The following is a 19,401-nucleotide window of genomic DNA, read 5'->3' on the forward strand; positions in this document are numbered from 1 at the left end:
GTGAGGTGAGCTGGATGGAGCGTTGGCTCCGTGGGCGGCTCGGGCTGACCAGAGAGGATGGCCTTCGACTGAGGCAGGGTGTCTGCTTGTCAGTTAACCGTGCCAAATTTAGGAAGAGCTGTCTGGACCGAGCGGGGCCTGTCAGCTCCGGTGTTTTCAGTTCGCAAGCGCGGCCCTGCCATTGCAGGTGGAGGGAGGTGCTGCGTGGAGGCACGGTGCTGCGCTGCCATGGCCGCAGCTTTGGAAGCACAGCTGGCTTCCTTGGGTTGCTGCTTCAGTGACAGGCAATATAGCTAAATTTATCTAAAATTATTACCAAAATGACCAGGTGACGGTAATTTTTTGAAAGATCTGCTTCGTTGTTTTTGTGCCCCACCGGGGCTGGGATGGTGTTACCACAAGCAGCAGCATCTTTTAAGTGCTGGGTGTCGCCTGGAATTGCCAAGCTACTGTGGGTGCGGGTTGGTGAGAGGGTCTGGAGGTCCCCAGGAGGAGGAAGGGAGAAGGTTGTGCTGCTATAGCCAGTCCTCCTCTGAGGAATGTGGAAGAAGAGGAGGACTTGACTGGCAAGTGCAACCCCCTAGTGCCCCATCCATATTCCCCAGCTGCTCTCAGGATGATTACCCCAGGTCAGGAAGAAAACGGAGAGACAGCCCACCTCCACCCTCTAAAGCCAGACGGACCCTTCCTTATCCAAACATTTTAATGGTATTGAGGTACCCTGCTGTTGCGGAAAAATTTTTACAAATTGAAAATAAGCTGTCACGCTTAAAGGAAGTGACTCAAAAGACTTGGGGGCAAACAATTTTTCTGCTGAGGCAAACACATCACATGGCTGTGAAAGCACATTTTTTATATCAGTATCGTGCAAGATGCAATGCCCATCACCGCTTTACACCGCACTGCCCAGCTCATCTACCGGTGTCTGTATGCTGTGGTTTTGCATTCACTGGAGAATCTCGGCTCCTCGTTATCTCTCGTATTTGACTATTGTTGTATGTATGTGCCATATAAAAATCAGCTGTGTAGCACAATGAATCACAAAGAGGTGTGTGGCATCACACTGAATCATATACATTAATTGTACATCACGAAGATGTATGGCATCGAGGTGAATCATGGAAGAACACTACACTGATGAATGAAATACAACCGTTTCATGAACATCAGAAGCATTTTTCCCAAGGTGTGTTATTTTGGCATTGTCATGGGGGACGCTAAAAAAAAAATGTTAAAACAGTGGAGCAGAAGTATAAATTTCTGGGCATAAAATAAAACATATTATTTCACTGTGCCATAATAACTAACTGGAGTAAAGTTCAGCAAGATCTTAAGCAGTCGGTGCAATAAGTACATGAAGATGCTAAGAAAGTCAAAAAGCAGGCGCTGGTGACCCCCTTCCGCCCACCTGGCAGATTCAGCATTGCCAGGACAAGCAGTGGAGGAGGTCGGCAGGCTCTGGCTTCCCCTGGATAAGGCACTTTGAGACACTTCTTGTCTGATCTGAGGGTGCTTGTGCTTTATTATGAACTGATCTGCTGGTGAGCCTGGAGAAGTCTCCAGACAAAGTCAATCAAAGGTGCCACATTTTAGAGAAAGCACAGATACCAAATGCGAATCACATGAAACTCAGGCTCTGGAGGAGGAGAGGTGCTACATACTTAGTCTCTTAAATACTGTGACTAACATGTTTATCCTTCCTGTCTGAGGCAATTGCCAATTAGTCAAACGATTTTAAAATCTATTTAAATGTTAAATCACTCTGTTCATTGGCATTTGCTTCAGAGAGCAGAGCACTTGCATTCAGAGGTCTGTTGCCTAGAGCGCTTTGTCCAGGCATTTTGTCCAGGGCTGTGTATCTACAGAGCTGGGATTCATCATGTCTGACTTTAGGCCCTGGTTGCAGAAAGAAATAAACTATTCCAGCAGTGCATGAGAAACAAGGGGGTGGTTAATATTTCCTACTCCAAGAGCAGGAGTGCAGAGTCTGCATCAGGCACTGTGTTAACATGCCACTGTTTAAAACACAGAATTGCACTTGCTCTATTAGAGGACAAGAAAGCGAAAGTAAAGGAGCCTGCGTGAGGACTGTCCGACCCCAGTGGTACGCTAACATGAAGCTGGAATTATTACAACAAGGTTTTAAGTGTGCACTTCTGGGTTTGTATTATTTCTGCCCTCTGGCAAGTGAGTCTTCAGGTATTCTCAAGTTTTTTCCATTATCATGAGAACTAAAATTTAGCTAGAAAAGATCAGAAACTGGAGTAATCGGTGTTTCTTGGGTGGTCATAATACCATATAAAACAATCAGCCAACACATGGCAGTATGGTTTTCCCCCGCTTTTTGAGGCAGCAAATTCAAACTGAGAAACTCTGAGTTAGCTCTGGAGAACTCGATCCTAATTTCAGGCTTCTTTCATTTAGATGGAACAGGCAGAAAAAGAAAATATTTAAAAGCTAACAAAAGTTATTGTAAAGCCACAACAATTGGCAAGAGATAAAGGCAGCTCTGGCAACTTTTAACTCAATTTTCGAGTTGAAAGGATTCATATGAATTGTCTCTTTACATCTCATTGCCACACTGGGTGTGCAATGATGTCTCACCACCTTTCAACATGGAAAATACAGTTTCATGCGTATGTCCAGGCTGTTTAAATCATCCTGCCTGCCAAAAGCAGCAGTCACGCCCCTCCCCTGCCCAGCAAGCCCTGTTCCTGTCGCTGCGCTGCTCACCTCGCCTTTTGCCAGTGTGGTTTTTGCACCGCTGCACGGTGAACTGGGCTGTGGAGGCGAAGCTACTGCAGGGAAAAGCAATCAGTTTTCACCCAGGTCTGAATGCAGGTCATCGGACAATTGCACAAAGACTCGTGCCAGAGCAAAGGCAGGAGAGGAGCAAGGGCTGATAGGAGCAGCTGAGAGGGGACGGAGCGTGGAAGTGCTTTTTTAGCAGTAGCGAAGGTTTATGCCGGCTTAAACTGTACATGAAACTCTAGACACAGATAATTTGGAGGCGGACACCTGCTCCGTATTTTTCAATTCTCCTTCAAGACTGACTCAGAGTTCAGCTCAGGCTTAGTACTGAGGTTTCTTTGAAGCACTTCTGTTTCTCTGGCTGATATGGCTTGCCTCCATTTCTAGCTTAAAACATTGGCCAGAAAACATGGTGGGGGTCATGCCTGGGATATACTAGGATGAAAGATTGGACACACATTGCTGTAGAAGATGTAGCACTAGCGTACGCTAGTGTTAATCTAGCTAGTTTGAGCAATAGTAGCAGTAACAATATGGTAGCATTAATTTTATGCCATTTGTACCATCAGGTTTGTGACCTGGAAGAGGTTCACGAGTGGCTCGCCTGAAAACCCTCTCTGCATCATTATTTTTGCTTGCACTGTCCAGACTGAAGTTCATGCAGGTATTTCTAGATATGCTGCAACCACACACCTCTGCGGTTACACCCCAAAACATAACTAGCAGGGTTTGTTTCATGACTAAAAGAGAACTTGCATGGTACTGCTAGCCAAAATCAGCTGCATTTAGTCTTTCTGAGAGATGGAGTCAGCAAGCTCTAGCAAGCGGAAAATCTAAAGAATTGCCTTTGGATTTGGCTCAGAGGCAATCCTGCCTTTCCTGCTGCAAATGACACGGTGAGTGTGCACCCACAAACACCGACCTGATGCTACATGCAGCCCCCGTGCCCACACAGCCGGGGCTGATTCCTGTTTGCCTCAGCAGCCCAGTCTTTGGTGAGCTGTCATTAATGGCTAATTCTTGACTTTCATGGAGAATGAAGAAAGAGAGAGCCCGTACTAACCATTGTACGTCTCTCAGACCCACACAACTGGTATTTTTTTCTGCTGTTGTTTTCTCATCTGTTTTTTGTATTAGAGAGAAAAATAACGAATTTGTGAAAGTGCCTAATTGTATATTTAACATAAAATTACACCTATATATTATTATAAATATTAATTATGAATTAATTGTAAAATTATTACGCACAGAATTATTAAATACAGACTAGAATGATAAAGTACAGGCATTCGTGTGGCAGAGAAGGCTTGTGTGCGATGGGTATTTTACATGTGGATCAAATACCTGCATAATGATTTTCAGAACTGGCAGGCTACAGCTTGTACACTATTTGTCTTTTGATCTGGCATGTGTGCAGTATAAAAGCACATATAACTTCTACAAAAATGTCAATGTAATTAACAATGAGATAGCAATGAGATGGCAAAATATTAACAAGAAATAAATTTCCTGATTGTTTTACAAGAATGGTTTTCTTATCTTTTACTGGCACCACAGTTCTTAGCCGATCATTATACTCAGCTGTAATCCTCTCAATAGTACTCTGCTCAGTTACCATTTCATTACATACTTTTAATTATATATATATAGCTCATACTCCTTATATTAAATTTTGTGGTCCAATAGACTTAATTTGTTGTTCTAATTTTGGTACATTTTTTCTCTAAAATGTAATATGGCTTAACACTGTTTTCTTTTTTTAAAGCTGTACTGAATTTATTGTTGGTGTGCCCGTTTGTGTTTTCTAATCCGCACTACTGCAAGCTCCACTGAAGCAACAGTCCCTTCATTCCCTTCATGGTTTTTTTCCAATGGGTTGCTCGGTCATAGGGAGTCTGGGGAGAGGCAGGCACAGTTCCACCTCTGAGGACCACCAAAGGACGATGACAACACAGAACGTTCAACAGCTGGTTTAAAGAATCGTGTGCTATTTTCTTTATTAAAACTAATTAGTATCTAACAATTTAGTACATTTACCTTTCTTGGAAAGTAAAGGCAGCCACTGGAATCATGAAAACTTTGGCCACCGTTGACAGGGAGTCGGTTTGAACTAAAAAGAAAATAATAGCTCCTTTTAATGATGTACTGCAGTATTAGTAGCTTACATATTTTGCTACCTTAATCAGAAATAAATCTGTCTATTGAAGATCACATCTTTTTCTCTTTGGATTTAGAGATGAAATAAGACTAGAAAATGTCCATAATATTAGACTGCCTCAGAAAAGCCCTTATTCTAGATAAATCTGTTTAGCTATATCATCTCAGTCCCTTTGCCTGTGTTTCCAAAAAAAGGTGATCAACCCCCCAAACACTTGCACACTATTAACAACAGCTAGTTGTGACAGGAAGGGGAAAAAAAAAGAATCTGTGCAAACCTCTAACTAGCTTTTGGCAACAGCACTAACTGATCAGGAGCATCACAAAGGAGTTACATGCCAGACAACTGGAACAGGAGAAACATTAGGGCAGGAACTACAAATGGAAGGAAATGTTAGATTTCAAACAGACACTAGGCAGCAACCTGCCAGTACCGCAGCCCTCAAGGGTCAGTCCTACTGAGAATGAGGACATCTAAAGAAAACCCAAGGCAACACTGGCTCTCTGTTATCTGAGAACATCCACAATGCTGTCGACGGTACTCCTGCACAGAAATAATGTACACCTGTGAAAAACCACAAAGAGTCGGCAAATACAGCTAGCGGATTCACTTGCTGGCTCGGACAGCATCTGAAGAAAGAACTATTTAAAAACACAAGAGGTGGTGTTATAATGAGGAAACCATGGAGAGCAGAAAGCTTATGATTATTGACAGAAGTTGATTAAGAAATGGATTATTGTCTGTTAGGATGTTGGAGTATCTACTGTCACCTCTATTCTACGTATCTTTATGTAAATTTCCTATAATTGAGGTATTCATTTACAATCATTATTTTCATTGGTAATGTGCTTTATTTGCATTTGAAAGCAAAAAGAGGAAAAAAAATTAAACGCGACTGGCTGACCCCTGCCATGTGACAAAGGCTTTGCTTTTTGTCACTCTGGCCCAAATTGATTAGGGCCAGGAAATAAAGGTCAGTCTCTTACCAGTACCCCTGCGTGTCACATTTTTATTACATGGAGTTTCCAAGAAAAATAATCCAATTTGCATCAGTAATTATGCATTCTTTATGCATTTTCATGTAGTTTTCTGAGTTTATTTTGAATTCAGAAATTACCTATGAGTGCCAAACCTATTAAAAATGAACCCTTTGTGAACTATCCTTCAGCAGTTAGATGTAAATGGTAGATTTTGTAGCTGTACCTGCTCTCTTTTTTGCCCTTTTAACTGTAAGAATCTTCCTGTTTACAGTAGTCCCCCCATCACCTGAGTCATAAAACACCAAGGCCGTGGTTGGATTACTTTCCCTTGTGAATTTACAAGTTATTTCCTTAGTTAGGTGCTGTATGAGAGCTGTATTTTATTGCTAAAGCAGTGCACGGGGCAGATGAAGTAAGAGCCAGTCTTACATGTTCTTGGATGCCATGCAGGTAAATGCATGGAGGATGTACCCTGGTGCTCCTATGGCACACTGACCACGGCCTTTCACCACGGGGAGAAGCTGGAGATCAGGTTTTAGCCGCCAACCGTGTTGGGGAGCTCCCTGTCCTGCAGGAGCTGGTTTGGGGCGGCAGTGCCTGTTCCCAAGAGAGGTGGAGGGGTGAGGGTCCCCTCCGGCCGCTGAGGCCAGCTGTGCCGTCACCCTGGCCGAGGGTCAGCCAGCCCCACGGCACTGCCGCGGGGAGACATCCGAGGGTGGCAGGGGTTCCCTGGGCACAGCTACAGCTCTGGAGGCAGGGCTCCGCTGGCTGTTTGTGCTCGAGGTAAAGATAAGCTGCTGTAAAAGTTTCTGGTTTAGTAATTTTAATGATAACTTTTTAATCTGGTCATTATTTTCTTTGATTGCTACTTCCTTGACCTCTGGTCACAGCTGCTGCTTGTGCCTGCTAAACTTTAATGCAGGCTACAGTAAAGAACATTATGATTATTTGAAAAGGCAGGGTGTAATGCATTTCAGATTAACAGTGGAAGAAAAGCTATTCAAGTTAGAGGTTCACTTTGCCATCTCACTCTCTATGCTGCTTTCCTTATTATCAGTACAAAAAATGAAATGAGAATAGCACATCTTTTAATTTTCTTCCACTATTACCTCTTGATTTGCATTCAGAGCTCCCAGAAGAAATACTGCTGAATTCAGAAGTAGTCTATTTAAGCTGCGTGGTGTTTAAAAACTGCTGGAAGAGGTTAAGGTACTGTATATTATGCAGTTGACCTTACTAAGAAGCGATGTTAACAATTTAGACTTATAATTTTCTGCTGTTACATTTTGTTAAAATATTTCTTTTTTTTTTTTAAAGCAAAATTCATTATCTCTTTTGGTACCCCTGCAGGTTAAACCTTTTGATTTCTCTCTAACTTATTTTGTAAGATTTCTAAATTGTATTTAAACTTCCTGTACTTTAAAGGTTGTTTTGCCAGCATCTCTTTGAAAAGAGGGATTTTTTTTGTCTCTGTCTCTCTCTTTGTACCTGGTCTGCAGAGGCTGTGTGCCTTCACAGCATTTTCCATAGAAGGAAAAAACCCAAACCCTCCGTCTGCAGAGTCCTGCAAATACACGTGAACTCTTTTATCTGGCACTATCATGTCTTTGTGGCTGATCGGGTTTGAACAAGATGTCCGGGGAAAATATTTTGGATCCTGCCTTTACCAAACAGTAGTAGCCTCCTGGTATGTTGGATTCAGGCCCCTTGGACTGAACCTTTGTTCCCTGGCTCTGTCTAGCGATGGCCAGCGCCGGGCCTGGCCACTGAGAAAAACAGCAAATCCTAACAAAGCAACAATAGCAAAATGTGCCAGGGGACGGGGGAGCTGTACCCTGTGACTCTTTAGGCTCTGTAGCCCTAAATAGAGGCGTTTGTGCTCTGTACTGCTGCTTGAGCACAAAGCTGTGTCCGTAGTGGAACCCTGTCATGCAGAACTTTTTCTAAAATGTCCAAGGCGTCGCCATCCCGGCTCCGTGGGGTCTGCGGCCTCACAGGTCCCCGGCAGCAGGTGTTTGTCGTGGACACTGCCTCCCGGTCACCTCGCATCTAAAAACAATAGCTATGACTCTGCCAGTAAATAAAACAGGGTCAGGGGCTCTGGGGCCTGAGGCCAAGTAGCATGGACTGGCCGTATCGCCATTGTATGACCTGTGACCCGCAGACATAATCGTTATTTTGAACAGGTTTATATTTTTTCAGACTGAAATGTTGACATGAGGAGGGGGTTGTGCTGCAGTATTTATGCTGTTCATGCAAGCGAGCGCGGTGGAGGTGTGAAGCCTCCTGGGATGCGCTGGAGGACTGCGGGGCGGGGACGGAGGTGGGCTGGACAGGCTTGTCCATATTTCCCACTGGCAGTGGTCCCTAGTGCATGCTCCCCCCCAAATAATGGCTGGACACTGTCATGCGGTGCTAGCTGGCATGGGCTAAAATCAGGCCAAGCAGTGTGCTACAACTAAAGCAGTACAGACTATCAGCGGTGCAGGTTTGGGGATTGCCCGACCCTCTTTTGCTTGGCTGTGTTGGCACAGCATCTGAGCCGGGGCTCGCAGACCGGCCCCAAGAGTCAGCAGGTAAAGGGGTGTCTCTCCCTTGAAGCAGGATCAAGTTGTGACTCGCAGCTGCAAGCACAGGGTGAAGACAGTATGGGCATTTTGACATTTCAGTGTTTCCCGAGTTCCTATTCATTCTTCCCACTGTTGCAACGGTCGCTTAGCCTTCATACAGCACGAGCGGTATGTCAACAGCTGCCTTCCTGTTGTAAAGTCAACACAGGGCACGAGAGAAGCCCGGTATGGATCCCAGAGCCAGAAGGTGGTTTTATTCATTTAATCTCTAGGTATGCAGACTGTGATCAGCACCATAGCAACTATCTGAGCCACTTGAATGAGTTAGATACAGAGATAGCAACACTTGTTATTTACACAGCACCCTTTATTGGAAAATTAAAAAATGCCAGAGACCAGTTTCTGTGAGTAGGTAAACTGTATTCATTTGTTGACGCGGAGGTGCCGTAAAACCTCTAGTTGTATCACTGGGATATATCTACACGATAGAGACTGTTTGGCAACAAATAAGTAAAACAGTTAGAGGTTCTAAGGAATAAAAGAATAAACCAAAGGGATAAAAACATACTAAACGCATGAAGAATCATTCTATGTGCAGAGCCAAGCTGAAACTTGGCAGCTTTATGAACCAGTTAACATTGAAATAAATGCAAGTCCAAACAATAGGAGCAAATCTGGAACAAATAAAATAATGAACTCACAAATGTTATAAATTGATTGTAAAGATAAAAACATCTTTTGAATTGTGTCCCTATAGTTTATTCTACTGCATATTTCGCTTCCGGGAAGATGCTGTACCTGAAAAAGCCATATGAAGTATCTTCATAGAGCAGTACAAATGGAAATAAGAAATATTTCTCACTTGGAATAATAAGACACACATTTGTCTCTGTGTTATTAGCTGGTTTTCCTCTGAATCATCTTGAACTTCTAGTCAGACAGCAAAGTTAAAATAAATTATTTCATCATGCTGCAGAATATTTCTTAACTGTGTAATTCTTTCCTTTGCAGAATGCAGGTACTGAGCAGATAGTCGTTCTATGTGTGAGCACTTCCCTGGTGACTCTCAGCTTTTGCAGAATTACGTTTTGACTAAAAGGATGTAATTATTTTTATAGATTAAAAAAAAAAAATCTTTATGTGTATGCTGATGCCACACAGTCCTGGTCAACGCCAAGAAAAGTATACGCTGCGTCTGAGACAAAATGTAGACTGTATCAGTGAGGTCATCTCTGAAGCTTAATTATGAGATAATAGTTGCAACTTGTAATTTCAGGCTTAATCAGTGTTATGACACCCAGCTTTGCAGGGCCGGTGTGAATGCAATAGGAAAGCCTTTTGCCATTTGAACATCATCATTCCCTTGGCACATACTTGGCCACCATCAGTGCTTGCCCAGCAGTAGCACAGCCATCCCGTGGAGTATTCAGGCCAGCACAAATGATCTTGGAGGGGAAGGCTACGTGCTGCATCACCTCTTCCCTTGTGGCTGCAGGACCTGACAGACCTCCTGGGGTGACCGAAGCCAGAGGCCTCTCGAGTGCCACATTAGCCGGGGTCTCAACTTGAGTTAGCCAACCTGCGGTAAAACCCTGGCCAGGATAAGGTGACTTGTAGTGCTCACATTAGTGACCGAGCAGGACAAATTAGTCAGATAGCTAAAATGAAGAATACATCCCTTCTTCATATAAACCTTTCCCATTTAAATGTTTTCTGTCGTTACACAGGAGGGTAGGGGGGGCCTCCTTAGAAACTCTAAACAAACCAGCTAATAAAACCATAGCGTCACATCACTGCAAGACTGTCATCCCCTGTGGCAGGGATGGATCTGACTGGCTTTACATTGGTCATCTGTATCACAGTGGATGTAGGCTAACTGCGGTTTCGAGGCCCAGCAGAAGACAAGCGAAGTTTGCTGTATCAGCCAATTAATAGCATCTGTATTTATGCAGGAATGAAGCTGAAAGTGCAAATAAGGCCAGCGACTAAACCTTTCCGGCAATTACATTTAATAAGGTACTGCGTGTTATTTACAGAAAACATACATCACACAATTGCTGCACATAAATTGCACACAAAGTATAAAGACAGAAGCTGCACTCCCATAACATGCTAAACAAAATAAATAAAACTGAATTATTTTGGCACAATAGCTATTACATAAATAAATATTCTAGAACATAATGAATTAACATTTATTTACAGTCTATTGAAAGTGCAAAACAATTGGCTGAAAATTAAGATATTTGTAAATGCTTAAGACCAGAAAACGTGTTAACCAGCCACAATTAATTATAGCTGCAGTTTAAGGTTTTAATGTCCAGGAAATTATTCTCTTGAAATCCGTTTGTGCATATTGTGCTCTTTTTGAACCAGTCCTTTGCTGCCTTTATGCTATTGATTTCGACAACCTTACTATCGTAATGGAATTCTGTAAAAACCTGATTGGTAGTTTAAAAAAAGAAGTAAAATGTAAACACAGATTAATCTATTTATCATTCAAAATATTTTCAGTCCTGTCAGTTTTCCGAAATGGCCACACTGCTTGCAGTAGTAGGCAGTACGATTAAGATTAGAACTTTTTCTTAGTATCTGTTGTATTTCAAATGGAAATATTTGTAAGTCTTCTCTGAATGGAACTATACCTCGGACCTCTCTTGAACCTACATTCTTTCATCAGATGCTTACGTACGTCTTCTACTGAGGTCAACAGTAGCTGGGCAAGCTAAACTGATGATCAGTTTTGGTCCTGACCTGGAGAATAACTCATAAAATACAGATTTTTAATTAGGGAGAAAACCACTACCTCCCTTAGAATTTTCAGAAGCTTTTTGTGCATTTTTCACAAACTCTTCTATTTTATCTTTTGCCTTTTTTTATCCATATGAGAAATCATTTACTACGCTTTAAGATGAATTAACAGTTCACAACATGGCCAGCCGTACAGCTACAGTGCATAAATTCTTCCTCAGCCAAAGTTCTCTGGCAGGCTGGGACATTGTGCGTTGCCTAAGACCTTAGAATGTGTTTTTGCTTATTTTTGTAGTGGCAGTGCAGTGGCAGAGAAAGTGAAGTTCTTTACAAGTGACCTTGACAGGATAAAAGATCATCTCTCATCATTGCTTCAAATGTTTATGCTCGACGCAGTTCTAGTCGGTGAGACATGTGTGATAAAGTTCTCTGGTTGTCAATCACATTTAATTGCCGCACATAGCTCCGAACATCCTGATGGTTCTTATTAGTTAGGGCTGCGTCGGGATCTGGTGAAAGAGAAATGATGTAGGATTGATACAGTTAAATGAACAAATGCCTGAACAGAATGCGTAACTCTTTACAAGCTGTCACAGGAAATGCCAGATCCTGGTGAGTTAAAAAAAAATATTTAGAAATTGCTGTCTTTGAAACCTTTCCTCCATATCTGATAGTCTTTCTGGTTACTACCCCCACAAATCAACTTTTTCTCTCGGATATCCTTGGCTACATTTACTCAAATTGATGGCCCTTGGTTACAGTTTTACACATCACCTTACCAGTCAATAGCTATAAATTATACAGCTAACTAGTATGATTTAAAGCTGCCCATCTGCTTTTGAACCAGCAGCTTTCACACAGATTCAAAACTACAGAATTGATTTAAGCCTCCTTTCATGAAATATTCCCATTTCTAGCTCAGTATTAAGTATTTCTAACACCGTAGTGCTTAGTGGCTGCCCCATTCAAGCCTCAAAATTTACTACCTGTTTGCGTTACTTAACATAACCGCGTTATACCTACTCCAACAACAATTATGAAAAACCACTGAGTTAAAATCTGAGTATCTTCAGCCTCACAGTGAAGAGCTTACAATTTAATGAAATATGTGTTAGGTAACTTAAACTTCTCTGAAAGAAAGATACTGAAGCATCTGCTATTTATAAATACACATATACACACACACAAAAAGCATGGGACTTAGATACGGTTCTATATACTGACATTTTGTTATATCGTGTATAGTGAAAATCCACTTCCATTTCTAAATATGTGGAGGTCTCGCTAGTGCTTAATACATTAAAATTACATGGCCAGAAAAACCTTGATGGTGGGAGGGGAAAAAAAACCCTCCCTTAACTTCATCTTCCCAAGTTAAGCTTTGACCCAGATGGAAAGAAACTATTTTTATAAAAACGTATTGTGTTATATCATTTATTCTGTTCTTTGAGAAAGAGGAAGGCTGCTGTGAGGCAAAATGGGTGAAGCGCTGAGGAAATGCCAGTGTGACTGGGACTGACAGTGCACCTAGATGGGATGAGACCCGCAGAACAAGCCTGTTTGACCATACAGCTCTGTCATCTTACATGGCCTCAAGTAAGTTCTGGTAATTACACTGACAAACAGGTTCATCACCTTAGGCAGTTATGTAATTTATAAACGTCATGTTTCCAGGCTGGTTTCCTATAAAAACAGGGTTTATCCAAGCAAGTATCTTGCATGTATCTGTGTGCTGCTGTCTGCTAGCCTTATTTCAACCACTTCTGAACCCAGTGGCTAATTACAACCGATTCTAATTTGACAGATGTGGAGAGACCTCACAGATATTTAGCTCCTTCACATGCTTGGAAAAGAGTTGGAGGAGAAGGGGCTTATTAGAGCTTCCTGAAGGATATTTCACCCTGTGAAACACTGGAGGATCCAAACACGGAAGAATCACTGGAAACCAGGCTTTTAAATTCTGGTACACAGAGAATTACTTGTAATTACTGTAGCTACTGATGATAATGCTGACTGTGCAGATGTTGTAATACACTTACTGAAAGATTGGCTTCGGCAGAATTTCACCGTCCTGACAGTGTTGGCAATCATGCGCTGGAAAGAAAAGATGGGATGCAATCAGAGAACAAGCACTGTATTTCATCATCATTTAAACGAAGCACCTAACTGTGCCTGAGTGTGAAGACATATGCCAATAAAAGCAGTCATATGAATGAAAATATAATTTTAATGCTGATACCCTCATATGTAGGGTGTGATTTGCATTTACACAGGCTTTAAATGAGCATGAATGTAATTTACATGCGCTCAGAGAACCCTTTCCCTTGCTTGGATGCTGTAAAAGGCCTTAACTAAGAATGAAAATCAGCCCTTTCAATGTGCATTGATAACATCTTCCCACATTAAAAAGTAAAAGGATTATCATGTAGAACACCTTGGAGTATGTACACATGTTAATTTTAAGACCATCAGTTCCTAACAGCAAGGCCATTTCTAGAACATACTCGGCAATTAAAGAGCTTTCACCTTTCATATGAATTTGAGTTTAAAATGCAGCCCTCCTGGAAAATGGCAGTGTAAAATGAGCATGTGAGGGTGTATGTTCACCGATTCCCCCTGGAAGTATGCTCGATTCACAGGTGAGAAGACCACCGTTAGAATGTGGCCCTGTAGGCAAGTTTCATTAAACAGACCTGTTAGACAGTGTTAGCTTGCACAAGTGTATCTAACCCAACACGAAAAGTGGATTCACTTCTGGTGAACACTTCTACTAGCAATTCACAAAAAAAGCAGAAGTCACTTCAGTCCTTCCTGGCTGTGCTTGCTCTTCAGTAAATAAGCCACCATTTCACTCACTTAGGTAAGAAAGTACTAATCAATACATTTTGCTCTGATAAATCAGATGCTATTTTACAATTGTTTTTAAGAACAGAAATGAAGGTAAGTCATAAAGCAAAATATTTCAGATTTAGTTCTGGACTGCAAAATTTTAACTGGCTTGTGTGGTTAGCACCACACAGGTAATACACCCACCAGTGCAGGGGCAAAATGAGTTGTTCTGCAAAACATCAAACAAACTGAAACTTCAGCAGTAAAACTGACTTCCTTAGCTAGATAGTTTGATTCAATCACAGTTATAAGGACAACAGTTGTTTCAGTTTCTTTTGCTTAGATTAAGAAAAAACAGAGGAGGGAAATGCTATTCCTAATCGTCGTCTAACGTTTGTTCCCGCACTTTAACATGGTCCAACAATTACAACACAGCTACATGTTTTAACACAGCACACTCTCACCAGACTGCTTCATACCTTCTGGAAATTTTGTGTGAGATTAACAAGCTAGTTATAAGCCCTCACACAATGGAATGATATATTTCTTACTAGTAAACAGGAAAACCTAGGGCATGCGCTCCTCAAAATTAATACACAATTGTAATCTTACATGAAAATGATGTTATAAATAAAATACCTTTGTGAAATCTGTCATTCCAGAAGTGGGAAGCACCAATGTAAAACATTCCTTACACACATACTGAATAATCTTAGACATTTTAATGCACTGTCAAGCATACAAAAATGGGTGTGACTGGTGGTCAGCATTAGAAACACTGTTGATATATCATGTACTACATTTTTGTGGATTACACATTTATAATCAAATGAAGTGTAGCTATTCTGAAACCGACCTAAAATATTTTAATTCTACAACACAACTTCCCAAAAGATTTAGGGAATTTGGATATGGGTCTGCTTATATTGTTCCTAAAGTCGTATGTACTTACATGTGGAAAATAAGTAGATTTCAAGTAAGAACCATTTTTATCCTATGTTAATTTTCATACCTCTTCAAGCCATTACTACTAGGCAGATTTTCTAAGGCACTTACCTTGCAAACATTCTCATATGTGCCTAGCATTAAGCACATGAATAAGCCCCATTGACTTCAGTGGAACCTCTTAAATACTCAAAGATAAGCATCCATTATAATACTGGATTGAGACAGAACACACTGCATATTACAGCGTTGGTTCTTCAAGTCTAACCCAATCAAATGAAAATCAAACTGACATGAACATGTAAACATTAATATTTCATAACTCTATGGATTCATATTTGGCTCTGTTACGTGATGCTGCTATTTTGATTTATACCATTTCAAAAAGTACTCCCCTAAAATAACTATTTCAAGGAGAGACCATAATGCTGAAGTGCACCAGCCAACCTGATGAAGTTTCAAGAGCATTTAACTTCAGGGGAAAGCTTTGCTAAGGACACTTAATTTTCATGAAGATAGCTAGTGTTGCTTGATGTGCTTTCTAGATGGATTGTTAATACACGATAATTTTTCATACCTGTAAATGTTTAGGTTTTGAAGCCTCATTTCATAATGATCTTTGGAGGTAGACTGTAGGCACAGTGTTTGATTAGTTTAGTATTAAGCCTCTTAGGTGAAAACTTAGATTTATCAAAAAAGTGTGTTCAGTGAAATAATTTTACTCTTTTTTTTTCTTTAGGTGGCGACTTTGTTCTGAAAAAAAGCCTAGCATTCAGAATAAGTACTGTAATGCTGTATTGTACTGAAAGACAAATTATGTGTGTAGCGAAGGTTTTTAAAAAGTTTTCGCTATTTCTGAATTTCTCATTATATGGGCTATTCCAGGCAAGGAAAACTGAAGTGGCAATAAATTTGTCTGACTTCTGGTTAAAGGCTGAACTGCCTGGCTTCCTTCAGTTGTCTGAAAGGCTTCATTTCTAGGAGTTACTTTGCCTATTCCTGAGGATAATCTCATTCAATCTGTGCATTCAGAAGTATCCTGGCAATGATGAAACACAAAAGAATGAGGAAGTGGGTGTTAAGGCAAAATAAATGGAGAAACTGCGGCCAGAAGACAGCACCGCAACCCAGTGGGGAGATTCTGGAGCATTATGTATCCTTGAAGAGCTCCTTTTACATTGCTTTTTTCCAGGTGCTGTCATACTGTCTAATATAAACTCAAAAGAGCTCCTCTTTGGAAGGTGCAAATTGAATAGGAAAAACAGCATATGAAGCGAAAGTGAATTTCCCTTCCTGAATCTTGTAGATAAGTTGGATTGTCTCCTTTTGATTCAAGAAAACTAGAAGCATGTACAGAGAAAATGTTCAGATGGAAGTTTAATTGCCAGCTCCTTACAATTTTTCTTCAAATAGAGGATTACCTCTTGTTAATGCCTGCAAAAATTAACCTCTGTTTACTCACTGTGCTAAGAAAGATCATTATCGAAAAGCCATACAAACCTAAATTTGGATCTTTCTGAAATAGAACCAACTGCATAATATAACAAGCAACTGCTACTACCAGCATGCTATATATATACAACAATACCCTTTCAAGTTTTAGGCAGTCTGGAATAGTGGCAGCAGGCCAGCACATTATCTTCTAATCCATTCCAAACCCAGGTTTCTAAATGTTATAAATATTCATATATGCCATAGAAAACTACTAAGGGCTTTAGTCACACACTTTTTGCATAATCTTTATGTTCCAAAAATGAAAGAATGTTTGCCCTTTTTTTGCATAAGGATCAGAGTGTGAATTCCCTTTTGTTCATCTCCACAAAACCTGAAAACCAATATGCGCAGATTCTCTAATCCTCATTTCACACCTGAAGGGTGAAGAGGCTTGACAAAAAGAAGCATCAGTGGCCAGCATCATGGCACTGTCTTATGCTGCCATGGCAGGTCAGCACTTTCAGAGCTCTTTCGTGACTTCTGCTCCCTCTACAGGTGCCATTTCTGAGACATGCTGGGTAGTGCGACATGGAGATGGTGCCACAGAAAGTGATCTTTGTTCGGGCTGTCTGATGATTTGAGAAATGGCACTGATAAAGTTCCCAAATAATTGCATCTTCCCTCTGTCTAGGAATACAAAATTCTGTACTGGCAGTCAGAGTGCACGATTATACAGCCGAGGTTTGAAAAAAGCGGAAATCAGTAAGTGGTCAGGAGTATGACATATTGCCTGTCCTTAAGGACGGTCATGCTCAGTACTTTCCTCACTTTCCTCTCTCTTCTTTCCCTGGCAAGACATAATTCTAGGAAAGGGCTTTTAAATGTTTTTCTAAATATATAGCTATAAAAGCAGTGTCACTTGAATGTTATCTATTGCCACGTACTGTGCTGCAGGTTGTAGGTTGTCCTGTATCTGCTAAATCATACAGAGTTTATAGGAACTAATACTACTGACAGCTTTGGGGGCTCTCCTTCACCTGAAAAGAGGGTCATTAATGGACCTAAAAGACAAATGTGTATTCTAGATCACAAACTAATCGTGTTTGCCGTCTACTGCCATCTTTTTATCTCTCACCTACTTGCAGCTCTCAAAATGTCCTCAACCCACCAAACTACAACTACAGCATTTTAAAAACATTACAAGCCTATTCATTCCTTGTTCCTCTGTGACAAGTATGTCTTCAGTTTTTACATAGACGGGTCTTCTAAAGCAACACTTAGAACTAACATCTACTGTCAACTCACTAGTGGAGAAAAGATGCGGGTACTTTTTACCACACAAGGTCATGGAGTATATGCCAAACTAGAAGGTACATCTGAGCAACACCATGGTGGAAACAGCTTGTACCTTGTCTCCATCAGCTTCTTACAGTGAGATAAGTAAAAGACCTTCAATACTTCTCTAAAACCATGTCTTGTTTTGTAAAAGACAAAGCCTTTTACTAAAGACTAATACCAGTAATTTAGTTATTCTGTCTACTTACTGATGAAAGCATAACTAACATGTTCCAGGCTGGATTTTAAGGCCAAATGCTTGTTCCCTCCACCCCCCACCCCTTGCTTCATGCAATTAAATGGCATAGTAAAGAGCACAAGTACAGTGCAAATGCAAAGAGTATACCTATTTCTGACACATTCAATATTGTTTGCCCACATCTTGTACGACCCAAATGGGTCCGCTTACAAACTTCCCTCTTCACACATAGCTGTGGCTCTACCACACATGGTATTCTCTTCCCTGGCTAGCTGTCCCTGCCCTCCCACTCCTCACAGCCTCCTCCAAATAAGAGGCATCCACGGGGATCAGGAGATGCGGAAGGGGAAGAAGGAGCAGGCAGTTACAAAGGCAGCAGCAGGTAAAGCTCAGCGATGCTCTGCAGAGGGATGTCCCCCCACTACTGCCAATACCACAGTTCTGTCACTATACCTTTGAAAAGACCGATTTATAGGAAAGTGTAGCAGGAAAAAATTGACTCAATCCCTTTCCTTTTTAGCTTGACTTGCTAAAAAAACCTAGGCTAATGTAGTTTAACACCATCTGTCTGTTTTTCCCTTCTTCTCTAGATAATTTTGTCAAATTTGAAAAAAGAACCCAGAGTTTTCAAACATAAGAAAGCTCCTACCAATTTTCTGTGAAAATAGATGGCTGTGGACAAGAGAGAGATCGTGTAAGTGCCCTCTTCTCCTGTCTCCTTCAGGGAAAAGGCTGTAGTGCAAGTTCCTATGTTATGACAAAAGCCTATTCACACAGAATTCCCCAGCCATGAAGAAACCACACATACCCTAGCCACGAGGAAAGCTCTGAGCAGAGCTCAGGCAGCCATGAAACACAAACGTTTAGGAAACCAGGCCTCTCTGGCACTCAGGGAACTCCTGGCTCAGACACTGTCTGACAGCTCCTGCATGTTTTAAGATGCATCATTTAATATAAATAATAACAAAAACATCAGAAAACATAAAAGATTTAAATGAAGCTGTTTCAGCTGAAGAGATGCCCCTAGATCAAACTTCTACTTTTGGCTGCCAGTTACAGGAATAAAGCTGTCAGCAGCACATCAGCTGTCGGGATCAGAGCTCTGTGGTGAGAATGAAGACACGATGCCAGAGGCTGTTCTCTGTTTCATCACTGTGCTTACACAAGAGTTGGAAGGACCCACCTCCTCCGGTGGCAAATGGCAACTACCAAGATATTTTTATTCATAAACTTCAGCAAGCATCAAAGTTAGGATGGATCAAGGGAAATCATCTTCCAAAGAACGAAGATGTTTTTGACAGATCAGTAAGAGTGGCCCCCAGCAATATTCAGAGGTATCTCCATCTGCTTGCAACAGAACATCATGCAGCAGAACAAACAGGCAGAAACAACAAATGGCAGGACATGAGGAAATCTGGTTTCTGCTTTTCTCCTGAAAATGGCAGAATA

General features: G+C 41.2%; 1 protein-coding gene across 2 annotated transcripts in view; it reads right to left on the bottom strand.

The window, feature by feature from the left end:
- Positions 1-11,591: 11,591 nt before the first annotated feature.
- The window catches only part of RAPGEF4 (Rap guanine nucleotide exchange factor (GEF) 4), a 79,173-nt gene continuing 71,363 nt past the window's right edge, over positions 11,592-19,401 (bottom strand). For both annotated transcript variants that reach the window (XM_009332705.1, XM_009332697.1), the window contains exons 26-27: positions 13,250-13,304; positions 11,592-11,719 (exon numbers count right to left, since the gene is read on the bottom strand). In XM_009332705.1, coding sequence (XP_009330980.1) covers positions 11,592-11,719; positions 13,250-13,304 — 183 coding nt within the window. The remainder of the gene's footprint in view (positions 11,720-13,249; positions 13,305-19,401) is intronic.

This window comes from Pygoscelis adeliae, unplaced genomic scaffold, assembly GCF_000699105.1.
Source record: "Pygoscelis adeliae isolate BGI_AS28 unplaced genomic scaffold, ASM69910v1 Scaffold160, whole genome shotgun sequence".
Classification (NCBI taxonomy): domain Eukaryota; kingdom Metazoa; phylum Chordata; class Aves; order Sphenisciformes; family Spheniscidae; genus Pygoscelis; species Pygoscelis adeliae.